Below are 18,033 nucleotides of genomic sequence, written 5' to 3' on the forward strand. Positions count from 1 at the left end.
CTACTACTTATTCCTGCGCCTTTTGGGATCTTACAAAGCTTCAAACGACGCTTCGACTATTAAATTAGTCGTCGACGTAATCGTGACTAGTCGACTAATCATGGCAGCCCTAACTGCCAGCATGAACAACAAATCTTAACCACATCTTTAATATTTACCATCATTTACCTATTTGCAAATTATTCACTGACATCGATTTTCTAGCTTACAATACTAACACATGGCAGCTACAAATTATTCACCTTTCTATGACTATATTTAGGCCCTTGACGGACCTTTTTTGGGGAAAAAGTCAAAGCGATGGCTAACTAATGATAAAGTACTCGATATGTTACATGTATTAATATTTCAGGGAAACCACAATCTTCCCCTGATGTAGCCAAAAAATGACAAAACACAAGAGAAGGTGAACCCAGAGTCCTGTGCTGTGTCCTCCTACTATTAAGCACTTAATGTGTGAGTTGCTAAATATATTAGAAAAGAGCACTGGTCCACTATCCAGTCCAGAATCTAACACTAGTGTGTAATAAGTAAAGGGGTCTTAAAAACAAACTTTAATTTGTCTTTAATTATAAAAATATCCCATTAAAAAGGTTAGCATTAGTGCAATTCAAAAAAGACAAACAGACCTAACATTTGTCTTTTTTTGGTACATTTTTCCACATTTTCTTTTTGAAGCAAATAAAGTGATAGGAAATATTCCCACAGAATGCATTTTGTGGTAAGAGAAACAGCAAGCTGTCCCCTAGTAGGAGGGTCAGTGGTTCAATTCCTGGCTTCTCCAGTCCGCATGTCAAAGTTTCCTTAGACAAGAAGCTGAATCCTGCTGCCTCCGATGCATCAATCAGAGTTTACTTGAAATAGGAAGGATAAATGCAGCTTGTAGCATAGAAGCACTTTGAGTGCTCAATTTCAGTACAAAGTGTTGGAGTAGTTAGTGGTTTCTAATGTAAATCTTACATAATCTGAGTTATATATGGATGCAAATTGCTTCCACAACAACACTTCTATTAATTTGGCAAGTTGGCAGCTTGGTTCAAAGTAATTATTGTACTGATTTTAGCCACCATATTTTTCATATCATAGGCAGCATGGTGGTGCAGCGGCACTGTCACAACACGAAAGTTTCCTTGTTATCCAGCTCCCTCCCACAGTCCAAAGCCATGTTGGATTAATTGGTGATTATAAACTGGTCGTGGGTGTGGATGCGAGCATGAATAGTTGTCTGTCTGTCTCTATGGTAGACTGGTGGTCTATCCAGAGTATACTCGGCCTCTTGCCCTGTGACAGCTGGGACAGACTCCAGCCTGTTATGAAAATGGATAGATGATTAGAGGTCATTAATGACCAGTGAAGCAGCAGATTCTTGAAAGATTTTTGCAATAATGTCAAACTTTAAATCTGCTACAAAATGAAAAAGCACCATCTCAGGTAAGTTTTCAATGTTATTACATAAGATGCATTTATACTGAACACATTTATACTGATATAAATATATAATAGCAAACAATGAACACATTCAGCTGTTTCTAATTCAACAGGCTTCCAAATTGGAAGAATAAACATTTCCCTTCTTAACATTTAAGATCTTCTAAAATCATTTTACACCAAACTAAAGTAATTTCTGGCACTAGCAACTAACGGGGCAGTCCCATTTATTCAGATAGGCCGGCTAAGAGGCTAGTTATGGTTATGACTTTACTTAATGTGACCTGAAGTGTTAAAATTTAGCAGATTTAAGCAGATCATCATGTTTTAACAACAGAATGCTGTGACTAAGATAGTACAAAGTCCAGTCTGTTATCCTAATAATACCAGAGCAATACCAGGGTTTATCTGATTGAAACTTAGAACACTGCAAATATTCAACACTCAAAAGCACAGGCTGAAATAAATATCTGCATGATGATGATGTTTGCAGGGATGAGTATCATGGAAAGGATTTTCTTTCTCTTTTTAAAATATTTGTGTCTTCCCATCAAATCATCCAGATTGTAAAACCGATAAATCCGTGTGACCTTTAAATCCCAAACATACAAGGAGTCTTTGTCTGTTACAGTTTATATTCTGTCGTGACTTCCGAAGGGTCAGTTGGAATCTCGGCGATGGTGAACAGGAAGCATTAGAGTGATAGCGTGCCTTTTCTTGCAAATTAATTGTGTTTAAATATAACTTTGCTTTAAATGTTAAAACAAAAACAGAAAATGTAGGGTTTCAAATAATCATTTAAATGGAACAAGAACAAAGTGGGCTAAGATACATTTGGAATTAAAATGGTATTTTGGAAAATTTAAGTGTGTGTGGGGTTTTTTTTTTAGTGGTATTTAACTATATTACCATTTAAGATATGTGCACTACATTTAAATCTATAAAAATAACCAATACATTTTCTCTGGTGAAAGACAAATGCATTTGTTCTATCTCTCAACCCTGTGAACTGGGTCTGCTGTGGGGGTTTTGGTGGCTCAGCGCTGGGCTCCACATGCTGCAATAATCCAGGGAGGGTTAGGATAAAGCCTGGCTTCGTCTCACTCTCTGCCTCCTCCCAGATCAGATGAGATTAGGTAAGAGCTAAGGAGCTCTGCGGGAAGGCAGGGCTCAGAAACACTGAGGTTGAAGAAAGGAGGGACGCATCAAGGCAGGTGGTCACTCCTGCAAGAGGAGAAAGCCAGAAAGCAGAGGTGAATCCACTAAAGACAGCTGGCCTGGTTGGTGCAGATAAAGAAGAGGTTGGTGCAAGCTACAGTATACAGAGGCGTGTGATGAAGTATGGTACATACAGTATGACGCTTATTCTCTATGTATTACAGTGTCTGTGCTCATGTGTCTCTTTATAATTATAGATTCAGCTCCGGAGTGAAAGGAACGCTCTGTAGAACAAACAGAAAGTTCAGTCTTTGGCTCAATTGTGTGTTCCAGCAGTAGTAGTTGAGAAGCTGGTGAGGGATCATATCCTTGTTGTTGGACCAGCACGTGTTTAGTCAGTCTCGCTTCGTGTCCTCTTAATGGCTCTCTTTATGGTGTTTTGAAAAGATGTCCTCCTTCTTTCTACAAAACTGCAATCAACAGTGACAGCAAAATGTGAAATGCCAAACTGCAGAGGAAAATTTCAAAATGGTAGAAATGGATTTTGTGTCCCTGACTAATGTATGTTTATTATTCATTCTTCTTTCTGTTCCTTCTTTCCTTGCATAACTGGCATTTTCAGTGTAAGCAGTGTGTGACCCTTTGCACTCTATGATTTGTCCAAGTATTTGAATATCTTTGCTGAATAGAACTGTTTCTGTGACTGCTCGTACACAGTAAATAAACAATGATTAAGTTAACGCTGATTGTTGCTCTCTTTCAGAAAGCCATGCTAAGCTGATGGACTAACAGGAGCTGACAGGGGGACTATGTGTTGAGGATTGTCTTTTAAATTTTTATATACTTGGAGCCCTCTGATATTCATCTTTGGTTGTTGGTGGACGTTGCTTTAGCAATGGGAAGGAAGAAGATTCAAATCACCCGTATCGTTGATGAGAGGAACCGACAGGTGAGTGTCTTCTTCCTTTGTCTTCTTAAATGTCTTTAGTTTTTGCGCAAAATATCTTTGCGTTGTTGTTTTATGTCAGTGCTGAAATCTGCTGTGTACTTTAACTGTTGAGAACACCTTCTAGTTTTAGCATTTATTTCATTGTTATGTTTCGTTTTCGTGATATCTCATGTGTCGATGTGTGGCCCATGTGGCGCTCCTGCTCAGAGCACACTCTAAAAATGTGACGTTCACTGTGCTGATTCCACGATCCCAAAGAGCCGCATAAAAGTAGAAGTGCCATTTTAGTCAGGTACCCGTTTCTAATAAAAAGACACATATTATGTACATGAGCACGTACTGATAGGTTCATTAACACTTTGTAAAAGCATCCTGCACCCAACCTTTTGCTGGTACACTTTTGTTTAAATCTAAGAAGCTCCCAGAGGTTTCTTTAAGCTGTTTCACTTTTGAGAGTGTAGTGGTCACAGCTGGTGGCGAGGGCAGTAATTTGGGGTTAGCTGGGTCCGGACAGCACCCTGTCATTAGCAGGGTGGGTCAGTGTTAGGGACACACAGTGGCCTTCTCTCCTCACCGTCTCCTTACGCAGCCACATTGCTGCCCACTGGAATCCCTCTCTGTCTGTCTCCTCTATATATATCACCCCCAACAGCACAACAAATACCAGCCTGTCTGGAAGGAAGGCACAGACTCTGGAAATAGGGATGTGGCTGGAAAATAAATATCTGGGATAATGTTTATATTTGATGTTTGGTTGTCTTGGCTGAAGCATTTTTAGATAGACACTGCTTCAGTTGTGTGGCGTGCACTATCACTTGAGTCTGCCGTATATTTAGGTTCTTGTACTCTATTTTGGGAAGTTGGTTTGTGTTTTTTTTTTTTAATCTGTCAAGTGCATGAAGTGTTTTCAGCAGTTTTTCCTCTTTTTAATGTATCAGACTATCACACATCATGCACAATATACAGCAATGACTTGGCTTTAGTGGAAAGATGCACTAGTGATAGATGGTGTTTATGCAGCCACACACTCTAATAGAGGAACAGTGTAGTTTTTGGTAATCTCTTTTCACGTGTATTTGCAAGTTATGCTCAAGAAATAGTATCACTTGAAACTTGTTTTCAGAGACAACAGTTTACAAGTTAACTGACCTTATGCCTTTGGAAACTGATTGTTTAATGTTGCTGAATTTGCACGTTTGCTCACTTACAAAGAAATGAACAGTTTGTAATTTTCATGGTTTCATTTTAATGGAGAGGGGCAGAATATGAACCAATGATCCAGAGAGAAAACATTAAATAATAGTTATACATTGATTTGCATCCATTGGGTGAAGTAAGTATTTGATTCTCTACAGACAGAATTCTGGCTCCCATAGATTGTAATTCCTGTTCCACATGGGCACACAGCCAATCAATCAATCAGTCAGTTACAGGTGCTCCTGATTTCATCTCATTATGTGGATATAACACACTTATATACAGAATCAGTTTCTTCCATTTCCACCTATCTACCACCGTGGGCAAGACCAAAGAGTTGTCAAAGGACGTCAGGGACAAGACTGTGGACTGCTGGAATGGCTACAAGACCATCAGCAAAAAGCTTGGTGAGAAGGTGAACTTCTGCTAAGATTATTAAAAAATGGAAAACAAAGTGACCATCAGTCACCCACAGTCTGAGCTCTATGCAAGATCTTGCCTCATGGGGTGAGAATAAAAATGAGAAAGTTGGTGGTTTAGGCGAGAACTACACATGACAAGGTTGTAACTGATCTCAAGGCAGTTGGTATCCCAGTCACCAAGCACTTCATTAGTAACACAATATGCTGTAATGGATTGATGATCCCAACAGCCCCTCGCTTGAGAAGGCATGTGTACAGGCCTATCTTAAGTTTATCAGTGAACATCTAAATGATTAAGAGAAGGTTTGGGAGAAAAAAACTGTGGTTAGATGAAAGTTTTGCATAACATTCATTTGCTGTGTTTGTGGAAACACTGAGTATAACCCAAAGAACATCATCCCCACAATCAAGCATGGAAGTGGAAACGTTCTGTTTGGGGGCTGTTTTTCTGCTAAGGGTACAGGATGGCTTCACTGCAGTGAGGGGCCAATGGACAGACCCATGTATAAAAAAAAACCCTCCTTCCCTCAACCTGAACATTGAAAATCGGTCCTGGATGGGCCTTTCAGCCTGTCAATGATCCAAAATAACTGCCAAAGCAACAAAGGAGTGGCTGAAGAAGAAGTACATCAATGAGTTGCCAAGCAGGAGCCAAGAAAGCTAAAATAATTTATAGAGTTTCTGTGAAGAGGTGTGGGCCAAATTCCCTCCTGAGATGTGTGCTGATCTGGTGACCAACAAGAAACATCTTACCGCTGTGCTTGCCAACAAGGTTGTCTCTACGAAGTACTAAGTACTCAAGTACTAAGTAAGGGAATCAAATACTTATTGTACTCAATGACATGCTAATCAATTCATAACTTTTATGTCATGTGTTTTTATTTTTTGTTTTTTTTTTGTTTTTCAGTTCTGTCTGAAGCTGTACAGTTTTGTTTTTTTTTACAAGGGAGCGCACTTACGAATTCAGGACGTGTTTATTTCCCAAACTGTAAGACTGTCATTCAGTTCACCACTATCATTTAATCTTGTTACTGTAACATGTTTGCAAAAACGATTCTGCGAGAATTACTATACAAAATATTGCGACTAGGCACACATTACATTATAGCAGCCCGGATGGGAAGAAAATAAAAATGTTTATGAATGTTTGTGTGCAAATAATTCAGTCCCAGTCAATGTATATTTGGTGTTCTATACTATAAAAAAGAAAAGTCAATCTACAGTGCATTGAGTAAAATTCTTCAAATGAGGCTTAAACCAGAGACCACATATTTACCCATCTGAGGGTTTACCATGTAGACTATAGTCAAACTAGCTTTACAATGTCAGCTGTCGATAAATGAAAGAAAACAACGTTATTTTACTGCAAATACAGTTAAATACTTTGGTAACAGTAAAGATATGAATTTTTTAGGACTTGCAGTTAGATCAAAGTTAGTCTGTCTTATTTCTGCTTTATAACTGTAGTATGTAAAGCAATGACATACTGTATATAATACCAGGATATAAAATGGTTTCCTCACTTCGGGAATGCATAAAACAGGAAAAGTAAAAAAGAATGTCAGAGGAGTGGATATTTTCTACTAAACAGGTACTGTGCACACAGTTTCTTGAAACACCACTAAGCCATCACTCAAGTGGTATTATTTAGAATTCCCATCAATTAAATAAATCGTTTGGCAGAAAAGCAACTAAAAGCTAAAAATAGAGAAAAAGATTTTTGTTATTTGACTGTGAATAGTTTAGATTTAGCTCTAATAATAATGTGTCCTGTGTCGGTATACAGTTTCGTACAACTGGGCTGTTTTGAAAGTTGTAAATCTGTCTCTAGTCCCAATTATATTTTACAGAGGTAATAATCAAGACACTTCCTGTTATAATTCTTGGCCATAATGATGCTTGAGTGTCATGACAGCGGTATGGTAAGATCTGTAAAAGTGCTCAGAACAATAAGTGTAAAGGAAAGTGTAAAGAACTGAACTACAGAAATAACCATGTAAAAAGAAATATACCTGACACTCAACATTGCCAGAAAGCTTTGAGATGTGAGTCTGCAGAAGCTTCTGGAACTGAAAAGATATGAGTCAGGATCCCAGAAGCTATGACAGAAGTAAGACATACCCAGATAAATACAGATGATTCATTGCAGGGAGTGAGCTACACACCATAAAGGGATAAGAGCATGATCCATGTGTGACCTGTGGGTTTACACTGAGCTGTAAATGGTCCACTCCAAACAATATGTTTTAGCTTTATGGTCTGGAGGAATATGGAGGTGTCAAGAATGACTGTTCTACTTTATAAGCCATAGTGCAATATAACACTACAGTATGAGCTTAAAGGGGGGTTTGACTGTATTTCTGCCGAAAATGTTTATGCACAGCCCTCTGTCTTACTAATAAAGTTGAACACCTTGATGGTAATCATTAAGGGAGGTGAAACATTACATAGTTTCTTTCCCCACCTACCTTTCCCATCCACTCCACTCATTCAGTAACATTCCACTAGAAACTGCAGTGTTACTGAATTAGTATTTCCAGATTATTACTGCGTTCTTTCAGAAGTGCAGAACTAGAGAACTAGAGATCCCCCACCCCTTGTCTCTTCCTGTTTGACACTTACACACACATTTTAATTCTCTTCTCTTTTGTCTGAAAACTATCAGCCAGTGAACACGGCGGTAGGATGAGCTGACAAATGTATCGCTTGTTTTGGAAGAGTTGTTTAAACACCTAAAATGAAACATTTATGTTAGTGCAGATTTGTATTACTATTGCTATCATTGCACCATACATTCACATCAGAGGCCACGGGGCAAAGCACTGCGGATTACCTGTTCAGAAGCCATTAGATGGACTATTTAGATTTCACTGCTTTAAAAGACATTTTTTTTAATATTATTGGGTTATGAAGACAAAAACATTTAATTGTTACTGTAAAAAGGGTTTTTGTTTTTGAAAGATTTATAACATTTTCAACACACAGCACAGAGTACAAAGCAAACGGTGATTTATTACTTCAGACAGAACACATTCAAAAATATTTTTGGATGCCGTGTAGCCTTAATTTTATAAATACTCTGACTTGCTTGTGAAAATCTAGAAAGAACCAACAGGTATGACCCTTTATTTGACCTGTTGTAGGTTAGCTATTCTAGGCTGATCTCTGGCTTTTGTTCTTCCAGGTGACTTTCATGAAGAGAAAGTTTGGCCTGATGAAGAAGGCCTACGAGTTAAGTGTTCTGTGTGACTGTGAAATTGCCCTCATCATCTTCAATGGCTCCAACAAGCTGTTTCAGTACGCCAGTACCGACATGGATAAAGTCCTGCTGAAGTACACAGAATACAACGAACCCCACGAGAGCAGAACCAACTCTGACATCGTCGAGGTACGTGGTAGGATGCTGTTCTTAACCTTTTACTCATGTCACTGCTTTGACCTTTGGATAGTCTGTTTGTAGAGACGTCTTTTGGTGGGTCATTTCTTGAAACCTGTTAGGTTGCATCACTCAGCACTAATGACTGTAGTATGCAAATACACATCGCATGCTGCAGCTGATTTTGAATTAACACGAATTTAATTTTAGCAAGAATATAATGCTGAGTTATTATTTCATTGTGCACGCAAGTGCATTGATCGACTCTTGCAGCATCCATTCAGCAGATTAGGGAAACAAATGCCTGCAGTTGTGTTTTAGAAAGATGAATTCCTAGAAAGTGTAACTCCAGAGGATTTAGGTGCTGCCTTCAGTATTGTCTTCCTCTTTATGAAATATTGAGAAATAGATTTTCCGTTGCTTATGATGTGTTATTTCATTGAACACATTAGTGCTGATCTTTATAAAGTAAAGGCCAGATGTAAGGGTTGAGTAACACTTGAGGTTCAGGAGAGACAGACAGGCATGCAGCTGTTTCCTTCTACTAGTTTACACTGGTGCATTCTGTGAGGAAACTGTCCCCCATCCGACACAAGTAAAAATGAGAATAGTCCTACTGATCAGGCAAAAATAAAAGAAGAATTCATGTAGGTTGATGCTAGACGAATAAAAGTGCTCAAGCAGTGTGCTCATTTCATGCTGATTACAGTACAGTACTACAGTTACTGCATAATAGGAACTCTAAAGGTTATTAAGATTTAAAGTGGTAAAATAAAACTGGCTGAGTTCCACTATGAAAGAAGGCAATAAAATAACTAAAGAGGTCATTTAAGAAAGTCTCTAAACTGGTCCAAATGTTCAATATAGGGAATTTAAAAAACTTGTTTGGTGAGCATCAGGAAGTACTGGTACATGTGTAACATGTAACTCAATCCAAATAACTGCGCAGCCATAAATTCCACCTTTGTAAACTCTGCTGATGATGAATGTAGCCTGTCATTGAGAATATTCGTTTAACCGTATGTTAATGTCTACTGGTTACTGTGTTTACTGTGGCATTAAAGTGGTAATTGGACTGGCACTTTCCTAATCTCAAAGCATTTTATTACTATCACAGTCACCCATTAATACAAGCACCTTTTTCTATGCCTAAGTCCTTTTAACCTATGATTCACACATTCATACACTGCCATTCATACACATTCATAGACGGCGGATACATCAGGGGCAACTTGGGGTTTTGAAGAATAGCTCTCAGACTGAAAAGCCAGGGATTGAACCTGGAACCTTCTGATTAGGAAAGAGTAGTGGAAAGTGGTGAATGAGCGTAAGGTAAAGAGTTCTGATTACAAATTCTGTCTATAGCAATACATTTCAATATACACCTGACTCTAAACCACTTCACATAGCAGAACAAATGCCTTACTATGCTTATCTACTTAGTATACTAGTCTACTTACCATTTCTTTTCAGTGTCAGTGTGTGGTAAGACTTGAATTAAGCGGTCAAAGAAGTGCAGGAGACTGATGCTGTCCAGTGTAGCAAGTGATTTATTCACCATTTTGTGACCCAAACAATATTTACAAAGAAACAAATAGGAAACTCAACTCTATAATTAACTCAGTTCAAATAAACATAACTGAACTTAAATCAATGGAAATTAAGGTCAAACTGCACACAGCTACACTGACCTGAACCTTTCTTCTCAAACACCTGAGTTCTTCTGCTTAAATAGTTCACTTAAGATTTCTCCTCTGGACTATTCCATTCGGTAGGTAAGATGAACATATTTATATTCAAACCTCTACTGCTACTCTTTACTGGCAACATAAACTCTGTGGTGTAATCAATACGTATTACAACAATAAATCTATTTCTTCATAAACCCTCTAAAATCAACTTTATTAAATTACAAGAGTTCTTCCCCTCCCGCACTTGGTCTCTTCCTGTGACCTCAGAAGAACCCAGAAGCTATAAAGCAGGAAGTAAAACTACATTTCCTCCTTTTGTTTCTGGAAGACAGGTAGGTAAGGTAAGTTCTAAACAATACAAATTAACAGTTGAAATAAAGAACATGTCAATTTAACAAACTTATAGGAGTTGATTTAAACCAAGATGTTATATTATATAATCTGTAAAAGTGCAAAACTACAAGATAGTAGACGTTTGCCTATTGCAGATCACATGTGAAATATGGTTAAATCAAAACAAGAATGTTAACTAAGAATATAGACAAGTGGTACTCTCACCCACTTTGTCACACAGTGAAAAAGGAAATACAAAAAAAATGATGAAACATAGGCTGGTCCTCAGAAAAGCTCAATTGAGACTGTTCACAGTGATAAGACCCAGCTGTCCACCGTTCTGCTTGGTCCCACAGCGTCATCAGTGTGGTGATGCTGTTGAGACTGGTCCCTGAGCAGCTCTGTTCTGTTTTCATGGCATTTAGTCGGTGTCCCTGCCATTAAAAATGAATGGTCATTGTGACTCATTTTGTAACTGCTTATGTAAGCTTCTAATGCGTGTTTTTCTCTCCGGAAGCCTGAATTTACTGCTCCCACACTCTTTCCTCACACGCTCAGTATTGTTTCCATCCTTTCAGAGGATTAATTTTCATTTTCTTTGGTCTTACACTAATTCAAACCATAACCACTGTCATCCTAACCTAACTTTAGTTAGACTTCCCAGAACCTTAATCAAGTCTTCAACTTGCAATCTTAAGGAAAGAACTGTATCAAACTGAAGAGCAACCAAACTGTCTTCAGTTTCATCACTCTTATGTGATCTCATAAAGATGGTTCCACGTGTACACGCTTGGCAGTGCTGTACCAAATGTTAATTGTAAGGAACTCAAGCTTCCCAAACGAATGTATTTACTTCCAAAATGGCTCCACTTACTGGAAAAGAGGAGCTTTGGTTTTTAAGTTTGTTTCAGTAGAGTCTGGCCAAGTCTTTTTTCCAGTGTGCTCTAAATTTACTGTTATTTCAAATGTTTCACCTTCCCCGGGAAATGTGACATTGTTTTTCAAGGGTAACTACAGGCACTGTGCTGAAAAGAAAAATAAAACCATAAGCCAGTGCAGAATAGAAACGTGCTTGTTGACCTGGAAAGTCTCGTCAAACTCTACAATCACCGAACACTGAATTAATTTTCGATGTGGTGACAGTGGTGGTGGTGGAGGCAGTTAATATGCATCATTGATGTTGCCCATAATGATTCTAAGGACTATGACCCTGTCTATTCTGCTGTTAACCACAAGCAGACACCTGTGACTGCTCTCTAGGCCAATAGGCCTTGATTTGCCTGCTTTGAGCCTTTATTTGTTTATTCCCGCAAATGTCACGCATACAGACAAGCTGGTTAAAACAAAGCTTAGAAAGTGAGAGGTGTTCTTTTACATATCGGTCAGTCTATTTGCAACATTTAGGCATGAAATTTGACTATGTGTAAAGTAGTACCCCACTGGCTACAACAGTCTTCCCATGTTTGGAAGGAGAAGCGGAAAGCTTCTTTGGATTCATTGTCGTTGTTTGATGGAGTATTATGCTTGCTGATGTCTATCTCTTCAACACACAAATAGCTCGGCTGGTTTTGACACACACAGGAAATCTGCACATGAGCGATGCTGCTATAATACCAGCATACTTTGTCTTCCTTTACATTGTTTAACAGAAAGTGTAGGTAAATGTTTTGATATAAAGTTTGAATATTTCTCAGTATGTGATCAATCTTAGCAATACTTCAGATATTTCTCTTTCATTATTTTTTTTTTGTAAAGGGTATCCATGGCATTGATTTGGATGAACTAACTGACAAGCTGCATTATCGGCTTCATTATCTTGTTGCGTTACTAAGCATAAAGTGGAAACATCATACCTAAGGGTATTAATAAACTTCCCCTTTTCAACAATACCATAAAGTCAGCCTTCCATTATTAGTGCTTTAAAAGAATAGATGAACATTTAGAGAAACGGTATTAGTCCCTTTCGTGTTTGAATTAAATTAAGAGTGATATCATTCATACTTTTGTATGGTAACTTTTTACCATACAAAACCCAATCTTTGTTTGTGTTTTTTTTTTTTTGCCAACTCTCATGGTGTCAGTAAAGCTCACGACACAATAAACAGGAAGCCATGAAGTCCCTGCCTTACAAAAAACAGTTTTTTCTTTGCACGTAGGATAAATTTGACTTTTAAGCACATTCAAGCACCAGCAGTGATTCATAAATGTCACAGAGTATGCAAGGGTTGGGTGCATATATCCATATGGCACAACAGCAGCAACTTCCTTAACCGTTAATAACTAGTAATTATTTGACACAGGGCTGACATCTAAAAAGTAAAAATGTCAAATATGGCAGCAGATAACCTGGTATAAATGAGAGCATATTTTATAATCTCCAAAGTTTCTGTGGTTGGATAAATTCTTACACATGGTTATAATTTAGTGTTCAGGAAATCAGGAAATTTTAAACTAATAAAACAGTTTTGGCAGCAGAACAAGGGGTCGTTTTCTGCTCATAAATCCTAATTAATCACTTGGATTACTAACTGTATACTTCATGAAAGTACAATTTCTTCACATTCAAGTAAAAAGTGGCTCCTGTAAGCTATTTAAAGGACCAGTTCACTGAAATTACAAAAACAACTGTACAAATATTCCCGTGGAAAGGCCTTCTCTCCATGTACTTGGTTCTGATGGTGTTTCAAAGAAACTTTCTTTTCCATGGATTGTGTTCATTCCACAACCAGAGTAATTCTGCAAACCCTATACTCCATGCCTAACAATGTGTTTGCGATAGACTAGCATACACTGTTACAAGCACTAGGCTTTTGAAATGTCTCCATGTGTGTAGATGAAAATGTAATGTCAACCATAAATGGAGGTGGAAGCAAGCAAACCTGTAATGATAACGGCCTGCCAGCTAAAACAGCTACAAAGTCCTCACTGTTCAGCTACTATCACTAACAGATTACTTTTGTCATAATAATTGAGACAAGTTTGTGTCCAGCAGACTTGAGTTTCAACAACAACAGAACAGTTGTCCAAGGTATGCAGCAGTGCAGCCCTGTCAGCCTGCAGAGCCCAGAGATGAATGAAAAGCATAACAGAAAGAGAACGCTACAACACAGTGAAACCTGGCACTGTGGCAAAACGCACAACAGCTGATTTGGTTTAGTTCTGTGTGACAGGATGCTTCATGTGAAAGCAATCTGTGAAATGTAAGTGTGCCTTTCAAAGTATGCGAGCTGTGCGTTTTCTCTCTGCCAGAGATGCATTGGATCACTCCTCAAGCACTCCCATGCCTGGCCTATTCTTAGCCTGTAGGGCAATCACCCGACTGGAAAAGACTCGCTCCAGAGAAAGAGGGGGTCTTATTTTATCTGTGATGTTGCCCCGAGAGCAACAAGACGTCACCCTCACATGTCAAGATGCTTAGTGGTGTAGCTCGTGCCTCATGGTGGCAGTGATCCAGATGCCTTTGGAGATCTACTAAAGCCGACTTTGACATTTGAGATGATAAGGACACACATACACACTGTCATATCCTCTAACAGCCACTTTAAGATAGTGCCCAGACATGATGTAGTGCTGTGAACCAGCATCTGTGGAGATACATACTGTGGGGTACTGTATCCACTGTCACATCTCTAATGAAAGCTGTTTGTTTAATTCTTTAAAATTAGTATGTAATATTCAAAGAAAGTGTGTGTTTAGATAATTGATAGCAGCTGTTGCAAGGTCAAGCACAGGGCTCACCTGAATCAGAGAATGATTGCAGACTAATAAACTTCTGAGCGGAGCAACTAAAAGAGCTCATGTCAAGCTCGTGTCTCCTCACATCATTAATAATAATTACACATTCATTATATGCTTAATCTCATTGCTGGAATGGTACATTTTGCTCTGGTATTGTGTCACATATATTTACAAGGTACTGTGAAGACTTACAGTGCGTATACATTAGAATGCCAGAATTTTAAAGCTTTAAAGCAGGCAGATAGGGGCTTTTCCTGCATCTTTTTTTGTCTGTTGTTAATGTGACACTTGGACCAGAATAGATATTAGTGTGATCATTTGATCTTAATCAGCAGCTAAGTCAAGGCTTTGTGCCAGAGCTTACTTTCACACGACAGACATTAGTCTTTGAAAGCACAGATGAATTTTTAAACAACATTCCTGGCCTTCTTGTTTACAGAGACACGTTCCAATGCCTTTATCTCAATATAGGTTATGTGTCACAGTGTTTTCCTTTGGTAGTCTTGCCAGAAGACAGATGTATAATATTTGCAAATGTATTTGCAAATGTCTGCACCAGACTCTTTGTATTGGACATCATTTGTTTCCTGAAAAAATGCACAGCATGATGGTGGATAGTCAAAGGGTTTTGCAGCAGATCTGCAAATTTGGATGCATTTTGCATCCTTTTTCCTTCTGTAATTTACAGCATTTTTAAATCCCTGATGGTTACTGTGTTTGAAAGCTGTCACTTTGAATAATTACAAGTAATTGGTAACCCACATAATATACCGTGATATCTCTTCCCATAATTAGACAAAACAACATAGTTGTCAAACAATAGCATCCAACAAACAAGCAGTCAGACAGGATTAGTTAAAGCTTGTGTTGAACTGAATGGACAGAAATATGTGCATCCTTTGTTATTCTGTTTAGCTTGAATTTACTAGAACTGAAATGCAGCAGCCAGATTGTACAGGAACTGAGTGAGTGACTGTTTAAGCGGTCAGCGGTTGTGGAAATAGATTTGTGTGTGTTTTTAAAGCTTTAAGTAAGTACTAGTGTCTGGGAATGCAAAGCACATGTGTTGGGCCAACAGTCAGCTGGGTGGTGTGTTGCCCTGATGGTCCTTTCATTTCACGCTATGACGTGAGATGAGCAGAGATGAGGTGATGGATACCAGGGAAATTATGTAATTGTACAGGCTTGCATGATATTGGCATGATTTTTGTTTATTTATTTATTAGAGTGACTCATCTGCCAAAGGCCAGGTGCTGAAAATGACCAAATATCAGTTACTCGGTCTGCATTTCAAACTAGTCATCTAAACCTAATCATTCAAAACCAGCTTGCAGTGCAAATGCCATGCTTCACTTGATTTTATGTACAGTGGGAATTACGTATCTTCTTCTATTTTAATGCATGACACATGTTGATGTTAAATATTTGAAATGTACCATCACTTATTAATGTGCTTACGGAGGCCTATAATCCACTGGAGAATTACAGCATCTTTTAGCTCATTGTTTTGTTGTTACAGGGTTTGTCAGTCTTATTTTATCCCAGGCTGTAGCAGACGGGTCTTCCCAGAAAAAAAAATGTCTGAAGTACTTGTTAAACAAGTTAGCATCAAAAAAGATGAACAGGGCTGCATAGTGAACAGAATATTCAGATACTGTTTGTCCTTAAGTACATGGCAGAGATCAAAGTACTAATATGAGAGCAGCTCCAGAGAACTGCTGCTCAATGAACAGTTTGTGTTTTTCAGACCATTCTCTTTTTAATGTAGAGATGGTTGTGTTGGAAAAACCCCAGTAGATCATCAGTTTTTGCAATACTCTGACCAGCCTATCTGGCACCATGTTCAGAGACACCTGAGTCATCAGTCTTCCCCATTCTGATGTTTACTTTGACCTCTGGCACGTCATTTTGACGATGTTAACATGACTACATGCAGTGAGTTGTTAGTTGTTAGTGTCAGATATTTGTTTTAATGACTTTTGTAACTAAAAGAGTGGCAAGTGAGTGTTTAATAACTATAATAATTGAAGAATGTTGATGATTTGTGATACTCGTCTTGGGCTCTAGCCTTTACCATGAATGGAATTCCAACCCAAGATTTAGTTCCTATTCCAAAGTACAATTTTCTTTACCAGCACTGCCTTTGACAGCACTGTAGAGCTTTGTCTAAGCTACACTGCCAGTAGTAATATAACCTTCCACAGACACAGGAGTTGTGAATCTAATTAGATGGCTCACTCTCAGTGACGATCAGGGATCCATTAACAGTCAACTCTTTGCCTTTTATTTCCCTGTCTGTCTGCCATACATAACTAAAACCATCGAACTACATTTAAAGTTGTTTCTAGCATGCTCTAAAAAACATATGTGTGTGCTCTGGTTCATTATGTTTAAAAGGTTGCTACAGAAGATCAGCAAGTCTGCTTTATGGAGCAGTCTCTCTTTAGAGGAAGAAAACCCATAAAGTGCAAACTACACAGAGCAGCGGCTTCAAAAGTCACAAAGTCTTCACAGTAAATATGGAGGCAGATAATATTTGTCTCCACAAGGTGCTATACTGCTCCAGAGCTGAGATACTGAGACATTAAAATTTTCTCACCTTAGAAACTGAAGCTGAAATAGGTGTTGATGAGGTTCAGTGTCACATCAGTGTCTTCCAGTAAATAATCAGGGACGTGCTTAAATATCTTGCTTAAGACCACTTTACAGTTTCATCTTGTTTGTCAGTGATTGTGCAGATTAAGTACCTTTATTGGTGCAGCTCAGAGATGAGGTTTATTTTTATGTGTGTAGACTGAGTAAGAAACTGTGTACAAAAGGTGAAACACATTAAAAAAAAGCCTAGTGTGAAGTAAATGGACTGGTTCCTATACAGCGCTTTCCGACGTTATCTGAACACTCAAAGCGCTTTACACAACTTGCCTCATTAACCCAGAGCCCGTACTTCTTTACTTAAGTAAAACTGAAAACATTTTTAACACTAATATCTATACTTAGTTACAGAATGTCTGCACTTTTGCCACCTCTGCGACTAACACCTTGCCTGAGAAGTCTGTATAGAAATATCACTATCTATGCATACTCAAAGGTGCATCGGGAAAAAAAGGTTTTGACTATAAACCTGTAAATTTGCAAATGTGTTCTCAGTGTCTGAGAAGCAGCTATGTACAGTGAGCGTTACGAGACTTGAATCTGATTTCTAGTGTTCTCAGTGGTCAGTTACCCTTCCTGATTTCAACCATATTGCACACAGGGAGCAACCAGATCCATACACATCCTGTTTTTGGTAGTACCTCAATTTTAATGTTCCACAATCAATTCATGTACTGACTATGCATACTCTTTCTCTTCTGTCTCTACTCTCAACAATCAGATTATCAGGGGAAATGCTCATTAAACTGCATGTTTTTACTAATTTTAACCTTTTACTAAAGAACTGGTGGTGAAAGGCTTTTGTTTGTTTGTTTTTTTAACCAATGCTTACCTGTTTTTCCCTTTTGTTTTTTTAATGCTACTCCTTTATAACTATGTCACCTACAGGCCCTTAACAAGAAGGAACACAGAGGCTGCGACAGCCCTGATGCTGACGCATCCTATGTCCTCACTCCTAATACTGAAGAAAAATACAAGAAGATTAATGAAGAGTTTGACAACATGATGAAGACTCATAAAATTGTAAGTTGCGTTGTTTGTTTTTTTTGTTGGTTTTCAACATTTTGTTTAGTGACTGTTCCCACCCCC

General features: G+C 38.3%; 1 protein-coding gene across 3 annotated transcripts in view; it reads left to right on the plus strand.

Annotated features, from left to right (window-relative positions):
- LOC146582826 (myocyte-specific enhancer factor 2A-like) overlaps positions 1–18,033 on the plus strand; it is a 45,913-nt gene that overhangs the window by 17,912 nt on the left and 9,968 nt on the right. Inside the window, exons 1-4 of one of the 3 annotated variants that reach the window (XM_085295407.1) lie at positions 2,602–2,729; positions 3,350–3,535; positions 8,339–8,542; positions 17,833–17,967. In XM_085295407.1, the coding sequence (XP_085151533.1) occupies positions 3,482–3,535; positions 8,339–8,542; positions 17,833–17,967 (393 nt within the window). In that variant the 5' untranslated portion in view covers positions 2,602–2,729; positions 3,350–3,481. Of the gene's footprint in view, positions 1–2,601; positions 2,730–2,979; positions 3,210–3,349; positions 3,536–8,338; positions 8,543–17,832; positions 17,968–18,033 lie in introns of those variants that run through there. The other 2 variants (XM_085295486.1, XM_085295326.1) reach the window with 2 other exon arrangements.

The sequence above is a fragment of the Mchenga conophoros genome, linkage group LG1, assembly GCF_057382185.1.
Source record: "Mchenga conophoros isolate Kocher_MC1m ecotype Shallow Benthic linkage group LG1, M_conophoros_male_GT1.1, whole genome shotgun sequence".
In the NCBI taxonomy this organism is placed as follows: domain Eukaryota; kingdom Metazoa; phylum Chordata; class Actinopteri; order Cichliformes; family Cichlidae; genus Mchenga; species Mchenga conophoros.